A 17546-nucleotide genomic window follows, 5' to 3' on the forward strand; every position below is an offset into this window, starting at 1 on the left:
TGCTTCCTCATGCTCAAGTGCCTTCTGAATCATCACAGATCAAATTAATGGTTGGTTTAGTTTCAGCATTAAGCACACTCCAGCTTATTCTCTTAACTATTAATTATTTGTAGTAACTAGCTATAAAGTAGAACTTTTAGGTTTACAAAGGGTTCCTCATATGTTGTTGTCTTAGTTGATCCTCATAGCAACCCTGCAAGGTAGGTGCTGTTATTATTTCCATTTTATAGTTGAGGAAACCAAGGCAGGCAGAAGTTAAGCAATTGCCCATGGTCCCACAGCTAAAAAGTGTGTGAGGTCAAATTTGAATCCAGGTCTTCCTGATTCCAGTCCACTAGTCTATCCATTGAGTGGTGTAGCTCTATTAAATAAAATATCATATTAATTAAAACATCTCATTCTTCAATTATGCTCAGAGTACATATTACATATGCATACATAGAAACACAGATACCTGAATACATAGAAGGTTCTGGAGGATCTGGAGGATTTCATCAGAGTAGAATTCTTAGAGCAAAAGTACCTCCACCAAAGCAACCAGATCTGCAATTCCTTCTAAATTCTAGCCTGGTACTACCAACTGCCTATTGCAAATGCCTAACCTGAATTGTCCCATGGCATTTCAAACTCAATTTGACTTGAGTTACTTAAAATTCTGACTTAAGTGACATAAATAACACCGCGTCCACCGTGGGCACCCCAACACAAAGACCAAACAGTTATTGGGTGGCTATTTCAAACAAGCCAGCTGTTTGAGTAGCAGGTTGTGTATTATGACAGAGCCTTAGTGACATCAGTTAATTCATTAATCTTTGGATTTCAATTCTTCCATTACATTTCAGACTGAGGATTTCAATGTCAGTGCTACAATCAAGATATCCTAAGTGTGGCTCACATTTTTTAAAAATCACAACACTTTAAGAGTAAAAAAGGTCCTTAGAGACCATGGGATCATAGTTTTAGAGTCAGAAGGAAACTAGGCTAATCCCCTCATTTGAGAAGGTCTTAGAAAACAGAAGTAATTTCCCCAAGGTCACAACTTATTGTCAAAGTCAGAATTTGAACCCAAGTCTTCCAACGCCAGTTCCTGTGCTCTTTCTACTACACCTCAAGATCACCTAGAACCACCCCACTTGCCTTACAGTGAGGAAATGGAGGCCCCTAGAGTTGGAATGTTTTGCCTAATGTCGTATTCGTAAGAAAAACTGGCAAAGATGTGATCTAATCCAGGTCTCTGGACTGTAAAGTTTCCACTATTCTGTGATGACTTAACCAACCTAAAAGCACCTTTCCTCACCACAGTTCTACTAATTAACATTCCTATTTCTTCATTTCCCATCAGCTGCTCTGATTGATTTCAGCTCATTGCCTGAAATGACATCACTGGGAGTCAACTTCAATTCAGCACCTTCTCAGTTCCCTCAGTTGTCTCTCCTCGTTCACTGGAGAACTGGAGAGTAGAGCCATTAATCCCTCTAAAGCCTTCCTTCATAAGTCTCTGAACTTTCCAGCTAACTCTTCATTTTCCATCAGCTGTTCTTGGACATTTACTAAATGCTTATTGACTATACCCAGTTTACAGATGAAGAAACTAAGGCTCAAAGAGCAAATTTGTCAATGAGCATTTAACTATGTTCCAAGCACTGTGTTTAGTCCTGGGGATAGAAAGAACACAAGAGATTCTTTCTGCTCTCAAGAAGCTCAGTCTAAAGGAGGAGACAACATGGAAACATATTATTTATTACATATAAATATACAAGATAGAATAAATGAAATATAATGAAAGGAATACATATAATGATAATCAATAGAGGGAAGGGACTGGAATTAAAAGGGATGGGGAAAAGCTTCCTTCAGAGGGTGGGATTTCAGCTGAGACCTGAAGGAAGCCAGCAGGCAGAGAAGAGAAAAGAGAGAATTCCAGGTACAAGAGAGATCTAGTGAAGATGCCCACAGTTTAGAGATAGGCATCAGCAAGGAGGCCAGGGTCAGGTAAAGGAAAATTATGTGATATAGTGGTAAGTATGCTAAATTCAGATCAGAAGAACCTGGATTCAAACTCTGGATCCTGCCATTTAATGAAGATTTCCTACCTATACCACCTTAGGTAAGTCATTTGCCTCACAGGACCTTGGGTTCCTGATCTATAAAATGAAGAGGTTGACCTAGATGAATTACAAGTTTGCTTCTTATGGCAGGAGTTCTGAATCTGGGATCCATAAACTCCCAAGGGACCCATGTCTGCTTTTCAAAGGTCTGAAATCTTGGAATGTGGAAAAAAAGAAATTATTTTTTAACATTTTAATTTTAAAGAAATTTAACATTTTCTTAAATTATTTTAAAATAGATATTCTTAACTTTATCACATTGTCAAAGAAGGTCCCATTGAGACCCCCCAAAATTAAGAACCTCTGATGTGAGACTACAGTCTTCTGATCCAAAGGTTACCCTATATTACAAAGCTAGTAGAAATCACTAAGCTAGGACTGAAAAGTCTAAGCCCAGAGTTCCTTCCACCTCTCCAAAATGCCAGAGAGTAAGTAGAAGGTAAAGTCAAGAATTTAAAGACCTACTTCATCTGTTTGTTTTTTTGTTTGGTTGGTTGGTTGGTTTTACTCCAAAGAACTAGGCTCAGGAAATATTTTGTAAATATTGCAAAAATTGCCCTAATCAAGTATTACAATCAGATTTGGACATACCATTCTCTTAGAAATAAAGATAAGTAGAAGAATTGCTGGAAAATGGGATAATCACTCCACCTTTGTAATGTACAGACATTTGGTCTTTAAGCTCTAACATACATCATTCCCTATTAAAAACTGGAGTAAAAAGAGCCACATTTACTAAGTCTTAACATATCTGTTCACAAGCAAGATCCTTCTTGCCATTTGTATTTCAGTTGGTTCAGCACTCCCAAGTCAGGGACAGGAACCCAGTGTTATATAACTTGGGCCCATATACTGTATTTAGAACCAGAAGAGATTAGAAATTGTTTTTGCAAATGGGGAAACTGAGGCCAAGAATGGTTAAAATGGCTTCCATATGTCTCCCAACTCCAGATCCAGTGTTCCTTCCAAATTTCCTATTAGAAAGAAAGGGCACTGGATTCCAGAGATAATCCTAACACATTTATTATCTAGAACTTTAAGATAATTTGGATGATTTATTCTTTTCTAAAATACAGTCTTTCCCATTTTTAAAAAATCTAGAATACATTGACCGCCATCTTGATTAAATATTCAATAGATTTTAGGAAATTACTAAGTCAGCACCATTTTTTAAGCTTTGGGGGATTTTTTAGTTTGTTTTTTAGACTTTCTATCAAGATTTGCCATAACTCTCCATTAAACACAGCAACCTGTGAATAAATAGGATATCCCATTCCAGCTATAATGTTGGCAGCTGGATCTCAGGTCAAGGTTGTGCTATTCCTATTAAAAAGATAAAAAAAGGGAGGTGAGTTATATAATTTCTTGAAGACTATCACCCTTCTCACAGACTTTTTCTCCACTTTCCTTCATGGCAATATTATCCCTTTTGACTACTCTTGAACCACTATAGAGTATTTAAGTGTTCCGAATTCAAAACCCACCTCTGACATATACTTGCTGGGTGATTCTGATCAGATCGCTTCATCTTTCAGTTTCAGACAACTTTCTATGACTGTAAATTGCATCCCTGCATTATCAGTGGGCGTTCACACATGGAACTTAAGCCCCGGTGACATCCTAAATTAGTAACCACAGCAAAAACTGCCAAAATGTCTAGCCATGAGTCCTACAGAAATAGCCCTTCAAAGTTTTTTGTTTTTCTTTTTAAATATTCCTTTACACCTTGAGTAGATTTGGCAAATCAGGCCAGCTTCCCATCAACACCTTGGAGGAGCCATCCTAAGAAAGATTCTGGTGTGTCTAGCATAATTAGACATTCATTGTATGGACAGCCCAGGCATAACTGAAAATTTCCTCAGGAGAGGAAGAAGATCCAAAGGTTTACAAGAGCAGATTTCAATGTGACTAGATGATGTGAAGAGGAAGAAGGGCTAAAGAATAGTATGATTTATGACCACTTTTATAAAAAAATGAAATACACGGTTATAAACCATCGAGACTCTCTCTAGGACTGTTTACTAGATAGAAATATCCTGCTGACACATACACTGCCATTTTAACAAGGCAGTGCCTGGTCTATGCTAGTTTCTGATTAACAGGAACTCCCGAGAAACACTGATAAATATAATTCAAAGGAAGGCTAGTCAGCTGTAAATACCTCCACAGAATTATCAGTCTCAATTATCTGCACTTGGAGATCCAAGAATGTTTGTTTAATGATGTTTCTTTTCTAGAAGGGAGAGGCAGGTCAGCCTCTCCAGGTGGTGAAGAGGTTTTCTACTTTGATTCCACTGAGAAGCAGGTCACTTTCTTCTCAAAACGAAGGCAGTTTTGATAAGCAGAGAAATATGAAGGTTTCAAGGAGGCAAAATGAAGGTGCACAAAACTGGGAAGTTGGAAGGGTAATAATCAATCAATAGGCATCAATTTAGCACCTACTATGTGCCAAGAACTGAGAATACAATGTGGTTAGTCAGTAAAGCTTAAAAAGATCGTTACTTAAATACAGGACTGGGAATGAAGACAACTAAAAATATACTACAGAGCCATGTTTTGCCAATTGTTGTTGTCCAGGCAATTTCAGTTGAGTTCAATTTTATAATTCCATCTGAGGTTTTCTTAGCAGAGCTAATGGAGTGGCATACCATTTCCTTCCCCAGCTCATTTTATAGATAGGAAACTTGGGCAGAAAAGGTTAAGTGACTTGGCTAGAGTCACATAGCTAGAAAGTATCTGATACCAAATTTAAAACCCAGGAAAATGAGTCTTCCAGAAACAGGCCTGGCACTCTATCCACTATGCCAACTAGCTGCCCATTTTGCCAAGAGAAATTAAATGTGTGAAAAATAAGGTGAATTCAAAATGGTACCCAAGACCAAGTCAGTATCTTTGAAACTATAGGGAGACTCACCTTGAAAGTTCACAGAAGCACCACATTTTATGAAACCCCAAAATTGCCTTTGTCCCATAGAAACTTGCCTTCAAGAGACTCCCATACTGACCCTCTGTCCCAGATGGAACAACAGACCATTGAGAACCCATTGAGCACCCTGGATAGAAGTGGTAGAGGTAGTCAAGTCTGATATATTCTTTTATGTATTCTTAGTTTCTTTTACTATATTTAGGCCTCTCCCAAACACCCCAACCTCAGGTTACAACCTCTTTCCCAAGCACCTATGTCATTTATTTTTCTTTGGTTATATTTCCCAAGATATAAACAGAACCCCAAGTTCTTTAGTTCAAAGAAAAATTCCATTCATGGTATTTTTTCTTGGAGACATGGTGTGTGGTGACCATAATAGCAATGTCTCCCTTGTCATGATGAAAGACTTGTTCTTTTGGAACTGCTTTGGTGGTTCTGTGTTTTTCAAGTTTGATGGTATCCTAAACCACAGGTTTAGCACCAGGATCTTTACACATTGGACTAGAGAAGATAAAGAACATGTCAAGGCCAAAGAAAAGAATGGAGGTAGAATTGAAACCCAGATCCTTTGATGCCAGATCCATCTCATTATTCACATTTGGTCAACAAATTTCCAACATCAATAGGGTGACCTGAAAGGCAGTGAACAAAATGGGGGTGACTCACACACACACCCCAACACTCTAGATTGATTCCCCTTGGGAGACCCTACTTGGGCTACATGGTCAAGCCCCACAATTGGCACATCAATCCACTACTCCTGCATGATGAAAACACACTTGGATTAACCCCAAACTGGAGAAGGTCAGTGTCTCATCTTTGCCAGCTTCCATGGAAGTTGACCTCAGGGCTTGGGGCTGCAGTCACAGTTTTCACTGTAGGATGAATATAGCACTACCATAGAAACAACCGCTGCAAGGGGGAAATCAGTTGTCAGGGAAATTCTTCTCAATCTCTAGGAATTTACTAATTCATTTAACTCTCCAGCCTTGGAACCAGCAGAAGACTCAGTGTGAGAACAGCCCCCTATACTCAATAATACACTGCTTACCCAGGGTTTCTGGCCATTCAGACAGCTTTTCAAGGCTCTGCCCCTATAATGATTTTTTTTTAAATTCCTCTGTAGCATAATTAATGATGGTAAAGCACTCCGCATTACAAACCTGAGAACTGTCCTTTGAGATAAAGGCTAGTGTATTCTCTCATGTAAAAGCTGTCTCCTCTAAGAATGGTGTCATTTTTGGACACTTACAGTGTGCTCGAGAGGAAATGAGGACAGCGATATTCAGAATTTTCAATGGAATACATATGCAATTATAAATACCATTAAAAAGTTTAAACAATCACCAGGATGTTTAGGTATGTTTTCATCTACCCAGGAAACTAGGGAGGGAATCCCCTCTGCTGATTCATATCAACAACTCTCTGTTATTTAATGAGTAATCTGAGGGCACTGAGAGCTAGTGACTTGCCAGGGTTCATACTAATATGTGTCAGAGCAAACCCAGTTTCCTAGTTTTAAAGATGGAAGAAACTTTAGCAGTCATCTACTCCAATCCTCTCATTTTACAGACTAAGGCAGCTAGATAGTGCAATGGATAGAGCACTGGAAGTCAGGAAGATTCATCTTTTTGCATTCAAATCCAGCTTCAAACACTAGCAGTATGATCCTAAGCAAATCACTTACACTTGTTTGCCTCAGTTTCTTCATCTATAAAATGAGCTGGAGAAGGAAATAGTAAATCACTTTGGGATCTTTTTTTTCCCCTGGGTTATACATTATATGTTTATTTCAATTCTCCATACATCTTAGAAATGAAATGTTTAATCAAGTACATTTGATGCTATTTTTCTAGCACTAATAGTTTCTTATTTATCTACTTTGATTTTGTTCATGCAAAAGGGTTTTTTTATTTTATACATCTGAAATTAATTTTTCTGTTTTCTTCTATACTTTGTAAAGATTTTAGAAAATTCTGGATAATTCTTAATTAACCAAATATGTTAATGATCCCAAATGAGCAAATAAATAATTTTATCACACCAAAATGATCATTTCGGGATCGTTGCCAAGAAAACCCCAAATGGAATCAGGAAGAGTTGGACACAGCTAAAATGCCTGAACTACAACAAATACTGATGCCTAGGAAGCTGGGTGACTTGCCTATGGTCTCACAGAATCCTAAATTGTTTCCACCATTTCCTTCTTCTGAAGACTTGAAGGATTGCCCACTATCCATTACACCAAGTTCGATTTCATCCAAGGTATAAACAAGACTATTTACAGCCAAGAACTATTGTGCATTCTCTGGCTTCTACTAGTCTGAATTTCTGGCAGGCTACAAAATCTGAGACACCAAACTCCAAAGCTTATAATATATGCTTTTGGCAAGTCCTTCCATCTAGATAGTCATCCTGAATGCCATTAATTGGCAATTCAACAATTGGTTTTGTGGCTATGTTGTGGCAGCTGAGGACATAGACAGGTGAGAAAAACCATGAAACTTACACTTCATTAAGTTTTTCCCCAAGAAAGTTGTGGGAATCTGAGATATATCTGAATACATGCTAATTGTTACAAAGCGCCCCCTTTTTTAAGCTAGGATCGGATCTTTCTCATGCAAATGTCCTTAGTGTAGGCATTTTTTGAGTCCTTCCTAGCTGTCTGCCAGGTCTCTTTGAGTAGAATAAGGCAAAAAGGCTGAATGTTTGCTTTTACACTGGGGAAAGGGGTAAGCCAACAATCAGGGCACTCACTCACCTACATACGCTCACTGCCCAGCAAATAAATGCCCTTGTTGGGCTCTGGAAGGCATACTAATGGCCTCTTAGTGGAGTGGTGAGTTGATCCAATCATGCTAGAAAGCAAATGACCATTCTGGGAAGAAAGTGGCTAAACTGTCCATATCCCATGACCCAGAGATTTCTCTGCTGTGCATAAATCCCAAAGAATATAGTAATAAACCACATATATAGCACATGGACCAAAAATATATCATAGAGCTCAAGATTATCGATAGAAGCACCATTTTTGTGATATCAAAGAGCTGCTAGATAAAGGAATAATTAAATAAGTTCAGGCCCATGAGTCTAATGTCAGATTACTATTTTATGAGAAATGATGGTCAGCGAAGTAAGTAAAACAATTTCTATAACTGCAAAAGGTAAAGGAAAACAATTTTGGAAAAAAATAAATTCCAGAACTGATTCATGTAATGACCAGCCATGACCATGATTGTATAGGGCGTATGATGATGTGTGCTACCCACCATCTGATGGTGGTGTGCTCAAAGTACAGAACAAGATAAATCTTTTCAGACATGGCCATTATAGGAATGTGCTCTGCTTGACTAGGTATAGTTGTATAGAGGATTTGGTTTTTGTCTTTTTTCCAGTTGGGGCAGAGGGAGCTAAGGGGGGACAGTGATAAAATTAACAAAAAAAAGAAAAACAAAGGGGTTGTTCAAGTATTTTTTTAAAGCCTTAAAAGAAAGCTAAAGGAAACGGACAGGTGAGACAGCTCTGAAAGTTACAAGTTGAATTTTATCAGATGTAAAATAAAATGCAAATGGAGATTCAGTTTTATGTATAATCCTTTGTTCAGTTTTTTAATAGGGACATGCTGATTTTATTTGGTATTCAATTCAGGCTAAAAAAAGTGTTTTGTTTTGTTTTGTTTTTAAAGAAACTCTTATTACAATGAATGCAGAGGAGCTTGGGAAGACACATAAACCAAAAACAAAGTAAACAGAAATGGGAAGATTACATACAAAATTTATAACAATGTAAATGGAAAGGCAAAACAACAAAACCTCAGAAATGAAAAACAGTTGTTACAATAATCAAGCTTGGCTCAAAAAAGATATGAAAATTCACTTCTTCTCTGCTTTCCAAAAGTGGGGAAGAACTATGAGTATGCAAAAAACTATAGTCAGACTTTTTCAATGTATTGATTAGTTTTGCTGAACTATATTTCATTCTTTTTACTTTTTATTATAAGGGATGGCTCTCTAGATGGGAGAAAAGGGAGATGAATAATGTAAAATGCAGGTGATATTAAAAATGTAAATACATAAAATACAATAATTTTTTAAATCCTAGTCTTGGTCATTAAGAGATCATTTTAAATGGTTTTAGTTTTGTGTAAACTCTCTGTGTCTAAGATACCCATCACACTTTTTTCCCCAGGAAAAATCTAATAAAAAACCCTAATTCCTAATCATAGCTTTGGCATTTCATCTCTGAGATCACTCCCTTCCTCAAGCACCTTTCTAGTCAAGAATCAACAAATCAAATTCTTTTTGAAGCATAATCAGATTTTAAATTCAGTGGCATCTCTGAAAACTTACAAAGAAATCCCAAAGGATTTTCCTGACCATGATACCATATAAGATTCCAGATATGATAGAAAGAACTGCATGTGATCCAATCTTATCCACCGCTTTTATTAAGTGCCTGCTCTGTGCAAGGCACAGTTTTAGGAGCTGCCTGGGAGACAAAGACAAGTACAGAAGAGGTCCCTGTCCTCAGGAAGCATATGCTCTCATAGCTAATGGCATCGAGTGAAGTTCATCAGATAGCAGTACAAGTGGAACTCAGTTTTGAATGACAAGAATGAGGAGCATACCTGTCCTTCCAGTTTAAAGAACTCTCAGATCCCATACCCAAGGAAAACTCATTTGACTTTCAGCCCTTCATAAGAAAACAACCCAAGGCATCTGGGAATTATTGATAAAGGAAAAGTCTCTAAATAGAGCAGATGGAAGCACTAAAAGACTGAGGAAAAATTAAATGCTGAAAAAATTAAAGACTTAAAGAAAAATACTCCTCCCTACCTCCAAAAGAAAATCCTAAGGAACAACTTCACTTTTACAATGCACTTTCAATTCAATTAAATAACAATAATCAATCAAGGAGAACTTATTAAGCACCAACTTATTAGGACCTCAAGTCAGAACAAATATAAACCAGAAAACCACCAGCCCCTACCCACATTTTATTTTTCACATGGATGATTGTATTTGAAAATGTAGAAAATATAAATATAACTGTATACTTTTATTTTTATGTGTAGCTGCATGAAAATTTTTCATATACATGATTGTATTCAATTGTATATGAAAAACATATTTGGAGAGATGAGGGCAAGGTGATTGAATTTAGAAGGAAGGGAATCATAGGGCTAGAATCAGTTAAATAATAATGGTCTGTTAACATTATCTTGTTACTTGTTTCAGGAAATAAATCTGAACTAGTCAGAACTTTGCATGATCCTTAACTTAATAATTTCTGATCTTAAATATTTCATCTATGTTAAATTTCACATTTGCCACATGGTTCTCTTCTCCCATTTTTTTTTTTTTGCATATGGGTTCAGTCCTCTTAGTTTGAATGAGCCAGACTTTATTCACGCCCATGTTCTATCCTCTCACTGGATTTCTCTTGTCATCTTCTTTGTTTTATATGACAACACTGAGTATGTCCCCAATTTCTAAGATTTTTCAAATAAAAAAAATATACTTATACCTAAAAATGCACAACTCATAAATCTGAATTTTGAAAAACTACCCTAATATTTATCCTGGGGAAGTAATTCCCCAGATTTAAGTAATGAATGATCAGTTATCAAGTTTGGACATTAGGTACTAGGGATACAAGTGTCAAGCCTTGGTTGACTGCCCTAGAACTCCCATTCTATATTCTATGCAAAGAATTCTATGATTTCTATATTACAAATATTCATTTAATCAAAAAGCCTCTGTTTCAATTCTATGATTGAGGAGTTCTTGAACTTTTCTGTAAAATGGATCCCTTTGGCATTGTGGTGAAGCCTGTGGATCTCTTCTCAGAAAAATATTTCTAAATGTATAAAATAGAACAGATTATGAAGAAAATCAATTATATAGAAATACAGTTAACAAATTATTTTAAAAGCAAGCTCAGGGACCTCGAGGTTAAAAGCTTCAATTATAAATAAAAATCTCATAAGATAAACTAGAAGAAAAGCATCGTGTACTTTACTCTGATCTGCATTTTTCAGACATCTACCATCCACCCAAAAATTTTTAATTTTCAAAATAACGCAAATATTATAGGCACTACTTAGTATCAATCCAACATACACCCCTAAGACGCAATTAATGAATTTAAGATACCAAACAGCTTACTGGAAAAAAAAAAAACAGACTAATATTCAAGCCCATAAGGCTTGGGAAAGGAAAAAGCCAAGAAAGTTTGAGACAAACACTTTTACCCTCTTCCAAAAGTTCCAGGCTTTCATGCTTATGAAGGACAGGCTTCCTCGGTTCTTTGTCACAGTCATACTCAAAAAACTCTTCTTCTTCTTCATTTCCCAATTCTTTCAATGACATTGCTAAAGTCAGATCATTGTCCTAAGCCTTTGGCACCAGGATGCCTCCCAGGCACCTCCGTGGAGGTGCCATCTGTGCAATGACCTGAGCACACTCACAGCAGCCTGCAAACTCTCCTGGGCAGTGCCCATGCTTTGCCAACATCCCGGGTGATGTATCTGTGCAAAGGGCTATATATTATCAGGCATGGCATCTTTCTAGCTAAGAGAATCTCAGGCTGCCTGGAAGGGTGGAGATCAGGAGGGGGGAGAGGAAGGAGGTTTGGGGGAAAAGCTATCACTCCTCTAAAACATGCTCTACCTTGTATTGCACGTTAGAGCCAGCGGTTTGGGGCTAATTCTAAAGCAAGCCCCCAGGAGGGTAGATGGAGAGAAGAGACTGTCAATTTTGAAGCTCTTGACTCCCTGCGTTCTTCTCCCCACAGCCGTCCTCCCCCGAGGAACTTTAAATATTGGTATCTTCCTACAAGTTTCATAGCAACTGCAGAGGGAAATGCAGACCGATACTTAAACAGCTACACCTGTTTAGAGGCGGGGACTATGTAGACCATTCACCTGGGTAAATGATTGCCTAACTTCCTTGGGCGGCAGATTTCCTACGGGGTGCTGAGGAGACACAAATCCCGTGCTTTGAGGAGTTTGGCAAAACTGGGATTCCAGTTGCGGGATGATAAAATGCAGAGAAGGATGCTTTTCCTTCGATTTCCAGCAAAAACAAAGACATCAGAAGAATAAAAGTCCTACTTGCACACCTGCCTCTCTACGCCAAGGGCACTTTGCGGCTTTCTCAGCATTCTATATTCCCCAGATCCAGCTCCCAGAATAAATCTGTGGTCTCAGAAATGCTGCCATTTATGGTTAGACAAAGTTACCCATTTGATGGCCAGAGAAAAGAGGGGAGGAAAAAGAGGGGTCCCATATGTGCTGATTCTGAACAATGAAAGAAAGCCAGTGTTTTCCAGATGAAAGGCATGCTTGCTTTCCATTATTTCCTTCTGACAGAGGGAAAAGCAAATACTTTCCAAAAGTGGTCCATAATGCATCCATAGCTTTAGGCTACTTGGAGAGAAGCTACTTCAAATTGCCTCTAAGCAATTCTCCAGAGCAAATCCTAACAGAGCTCCGGGCTCCTAACAGTATTACTCTAGGGGAACTAGTTTTCCTTTCTCTAAGGAGAGACCTCCGGGTCACCTAACACTGGTAGACTGCTGGAATCCTAGCAAGTAACCAAGAGGGAGGATTGTTGAGAAGGCAGAAGAACTAAATGGCCACAGAGGAAAGAGCAGTATAGCTAGCTTTAGGGAAACTCCTGTAAGACTGCATCAGTCCCTTTAGTTGGCAGGGCTGACAACAATGGAAAGGGGGTAGTCTACGAAGTTGAAACTTACAAAACACCATTTAAAGCATCTGATTTGTTCTCGAAATGGACAACAAAAATATTCCACTGTCATTTCAGAGAAGGAGCCTGAGGAACCTCAAAGCAAAGTTTGAGCAAAGTCTTCATTATTTCAAGGACTAGAATTTTGTTTTTTAATTTTATTTAATTAATTAATTTAGAATATTTTTCTATGGTTACAAGATTCATGTTCTTTCCCTCCCCGTACCTCCTTCCCCTAGGGCTAGAACTTTTGAAAGAGAAAGAGAAAGGTTTGGTGAAAATTAAAAGAGCAACCAGGAAGACAAATGACACAGTGATTGATACTGTACCAATATTGTAAAGCAGGGGTGGGGGGATAACACTGAAAGATGTCAGCAATCATGATGAATGCAGGGATTACTAATGACAGCTTCAAAGGAGGAACAATGAAGTTAGACTCCATTTTTGGAAGAGAGGAGGTGGACTCTAGGTGTTGATGAGATTTGCAAAAACAGGAAAACCCCATGTATCTCTCTGGACTGTGGCTATTTGTTACAAGGCAAGATTTTAATGGAGTTAAAGGTAAAGGGAGTTATTTGGAAATGAGAACAATGTGGAAAAGGTGTCAATAAACTTCTTTTAATAAATGGAGATGTTCCTCCATGAATTTTTCTCTAGTGTGAGCAATGTATCTTGCTTCACAAGACAGACAGGGAAATGTGTACTATGTGATAATATATGTACAACCTATGTCATTACCTTCCTTCTGGAGAAGCTTCAGGGGAGAGGTGGGAGGGAAAGAGAACATGGATTGCAAAAGATCAAAAATCAAACATTAAAAATTGTATTGACATGGTAAAAGAGAGAGAGAGAGAGCTGCAAGGCTTTGAAATTAAATTCCAATCTCTCTCCAAACTTAGAAACAAAATTGTCAATGAGCCAAGCACCCTACCTATACTCTTCCATATATATGGCTTGGCTAGACTCTATGTAGGAAGTAATACATAATGGTGGAAAGATTCCATATAGTTTGTGGGGGCAAGGGGATAAAAAATGGTATAAGGTACTATTATTCATTATAATAAAAATGCGCCCAGTGTTCCTATTGAGCAAGATGGGAATATCAGCAAAATGCAGCTAGTAACTGACTCAATTAATGCCCATTAATATACAAATATATAATATATATATATTTCCATCCTGCTCAAAATATTTATATATCCCTACCATACCTAACCTAACATCAACATTAAAGGGGCAACTCTAAATTTGAAAAGCTACATGGCCCACTGGACCTGGAGTCAGGAAGACCTGAATTCCAATCCAACCTCAGACACTTGCTAGCTGTGTGACCTTACACAAGTTATTTAACCTCTCTTTGCCTCAGTTTCCTCATCTATAAATTGGGTATAATAATAGCACCTACCTCCCAGGGATGTTGTCAGGATCAAATAAGATAAAATTATAAAGTACAGTGTCTGGTGCATAAACTATATAAATGGTACCTATTAGTATTATTATTACTATCATTATTAAATTATTTGAATAAATATGAACAAAAAAAGAAGAAAATTGTTCTCTCTTAGAGTAGGGCAAGGAAAAACTGCTAAATCTGGAGCTAGAGACCATGGTTTCAAAATCTGCATCTGATCCTTACAGTTCCTGTAACCCTGGATAAGTCACTTAATCTAGGTCACAATTTCCTCAGTTGTTAAATGAGAAGGTTGGTCTCTAGTTCTCTTCTAGCTCTAAATCTCAGATCCTAAGAACCTATATATAATTCATTCATCCCACAAATATTTATTGATACTTATTATATACAAATCCTGAGCTATGTACGATGTGTACAATTGCATGAGCCATTAGTACAAATAGACTCATCAAACAATTCTGCTTCTTTGTCATACAACTAAAAATACCTTCTAAAATGTCATTACATTCATAACTACTTTGTTAATGTTCACCTTTTAAAATAACTTCAGGCTACCCTTGACTAATGATGATCAATCAAATCTAAGTACCTAATTACAACTTTCACCTTTCAAAGTTCATTCTTAAACATGATAAGCTGAACTGTGACATAGTGAACAGAATAGATTCAAATTCCATCTGTGATACAGATTTGGTAATTATAGACAACTCACTTAATTCTGTGAGCCTCAAAATCTATAGAATAACCATTGTGAAGCTCAAATGACATAATGTATTTACAAAAACTGCAAACTTTAAGGAATTTTGTTATTGTTATTATTGTATGTTTCATCAGGAACACTTAATTATATGTACCCAACTCCATCTCCTTACCTTGCAAAATCAACCAACATTAACCTCAATTTTTGAGAGAAAAGGCTGTTGCCAACTATCTTTAGGTCTTTGAAGTAGTCCTCAAAATCAATTTAATTTTTACACATGTTAATTTGAATGATAGAAATATGGCATAAAGTACTTGGGCAAATATATCCTCAAATCAACAACAACAACAACAAAAGTCACCACTAAAAAACTTAAATATTGCTACTTCATGGGCAAAAAGAAGTCCATTTGGCAAGATAAGTAGGACAGGAAATAGATCCACAAAATGTTCCAGGTAAAATTTGAGGTTGATTATTTAAAATGGAAAAGAAAGTGAAGCAGCAATGAGATAACACGCCTTGTATCAAATTACCTTTTATAAAAGGATGGTAAGTAGCTCAGTATAGAGAGAACCAGGCAAGGGGTTGAAATCTGGCTTCAGACCCTCCCTAGCTATATGATCCTGGGCAAGTCATTTAACCTCAATTACCTTCTGCCTTGGAACAAATACTTAGTATTGATTCTGTTTTAATAAGCATTTTAAAAAATGAATAAATAACCTTTTATACAGGCCCAGGATCTCTGAAAGTACATTACACATTTATATATATATATATATATATATATATATATATATATATATGTGTGTGTGTGTGTGTGTGTGTGTGTGTGTGTGTGTGTGAATTAATTAATAATAATAATATGGGAACACTTGGGTGCTCATAACAAGTCCAGATACTATAGAATCTTAAGGGAGCCTTCTGAATCCTTAAACAGAAAGGACAGCTCTACTTTATAACCATTTTCCTTAAAACAACACAGTGAATTAAGCATTATGCTAAGGGATGGGGAAATAAGTACAAAGAATGAAACAATCTGTACCTCCGAAGAGCTTACCTTTAGATCAGGAAGAAGGTCTCCTCATTGAGATCTAAAGAAGATTCTGGGGGAAATCATGGACAAGTGTCCCATGGTATATCCTCGAGAAGGAAAAGTCCCTACACCAAATAGGGCATGCATGAGTCCATTTAAATAAAAGGACTCCATGAAGAACCAAGAAGACCAAACAGTTTTTCAAATGTTTTCAAATGCTTTCTCCTCCATTGGTTTGTAAGCTATTTGAGGGTAAGAACTGCTTTTTATCTCTCTTTGTATCCTTCAGGTTTGGTACAGTGCCTGACAAATAGTACATGTTTAAAAAATGCTTATTGATGTGACTTGACTATAGAAAAAGCAAAGCCTAGAAATATTTCTACTTTCTAGGTTCTGAACTTAGAAACAAAAAATTTTATATGGGCTATAGAGTCTCTAAGGTCCCCTCTTTGTCTATATGATCCCAAGAATCTAGAAGCTATAATCCTAGAAAACAAAGGAGAGTATCCAGAAGAGCCTTGACTCTGGACCCAAGATGACTTATTTCATTTCATTCTCAGTTCACTACCAATAACTTTTGACTATATTTGTTAGTGGCTGTTAGCCATTAAGTAAAAGGATAGCAGAAGAACCCAGCAATGGATACTGCCCAAAATGCTTTCCTGCCATTAGGAGTGTCACACCAAATTATATATAAAGCTATAAAACAATAATTTCTAAAAAGCTGGTCCAGCTTGCCAATTGCCCCCAGGCTGTCACAATAGAGAGTGGCTATGTGGGTACTGCACTGTTTATACTGTTTGATCACCATCAGAAATGGGAGTGAAACAAAGCGGCAGAATATGGATATATTTACCTTATTGACTCTGAGCACTTTTTAGCTTCAGTCATCTATAATCAAAATTAGTAGGAGTATAAGATCACTATACTACCCAACTTTTCATCCTTCTCTTCATTATTTATTAAATCAAGTCAACAAACATTTACTAACTGAGCCATGTGCAGAGGATACAAAGACAAAAAAAAACTAAACAAAAACAGGAGGCTCATATTATTTACTATTAATTTAGAGACCAAGTTAATTTGTAGGAAAAGATGCCACTTTTATAGATGTCCTTCTAGTAAAACAAGAAAGAGCCAAATCTAAAATCTAATTCACAAAGGGAATTATATCAACCAATATTTTTTGTAATATTCTTTACTTAAAGCATTCTTTCAAAATATATAAAGTTGATTCAAAAGAAGGGAGGAGAAAACCCTCCTACCTCTAAGTAAAGAAAAAGAAAAGAAAGAAAAATTAACATAATTGATCAATGTTTAAGAAAAATTAGCATAACTGATCAATTATTTTCTTCCTCTTCTTTTTCTTTTCTTTAAAAAAAAGTCATTCGTTATATGGGATGGTTGGGGGAATGCTGGAAAACACTATAATCATGTTAAAAACACTCATAAATTTTATTTTTTTAAAAGAAAAAATAAAAGTATTCAAAATATTCAAAAGTTCTCCTAAGGATTTTTTCTAAATTTTCTGTACCTTGGGATATTTTATGTCTGAACTAAATCTAAGAAAGGATAACTTTTATAATCTATTTCTAAGGTTATTGGCTGAAAAAGTACCAA

The 17546-nt window shown here is 36.8% G+C and overlaps 1 protein-coding gene across 11 annotated transcripts in view; it reads right to left on the bottom strand.

Moving 5' to 3' along the window:
• The window catches only part of TRAK1 (trafficking kinesin protein 1), a 257382-nt gene that overhangs the window by 75035 nt on the left and 164801 nt on the right, over positions 1 to 17546 (bottom strand). The window contains exon 1 of one of the 11 annotated variants that reach the window (XM_007505052.3): positions 11288 to 12930. The exons of the other annotated variants lie outside the window; for them this stretch is intronic. Coding sequence (XP_007505114.3) covers positions 11288 to 11405 — 118 coding nt within the window. The 5' untranslated portion in view covers positions 11406 to 12930. Of the gene's footprint in view, positions 1 to 11287; positions 12931 to 17546 lie in introns of those variants that run through there. 11 annotated transcript variants of the gene reach the window in all.

The sequence above is a fragment of the Monodelphis domestica genome, chromosome 5 (genome assembly GCF_027887165.1).
Source record: "Monodelphis domestica isolate mMonDom1 chromosome 5, mMonDom1.pri, whole genome shotgun sequence".
In the NCBI taxonomy this organism is placed as follows: Eukaryota; Metazoa; Chordata; class Mammalia; order Didelphimorphia; family Didelphidae; genus Monodelphis; species Monodelphis domestica.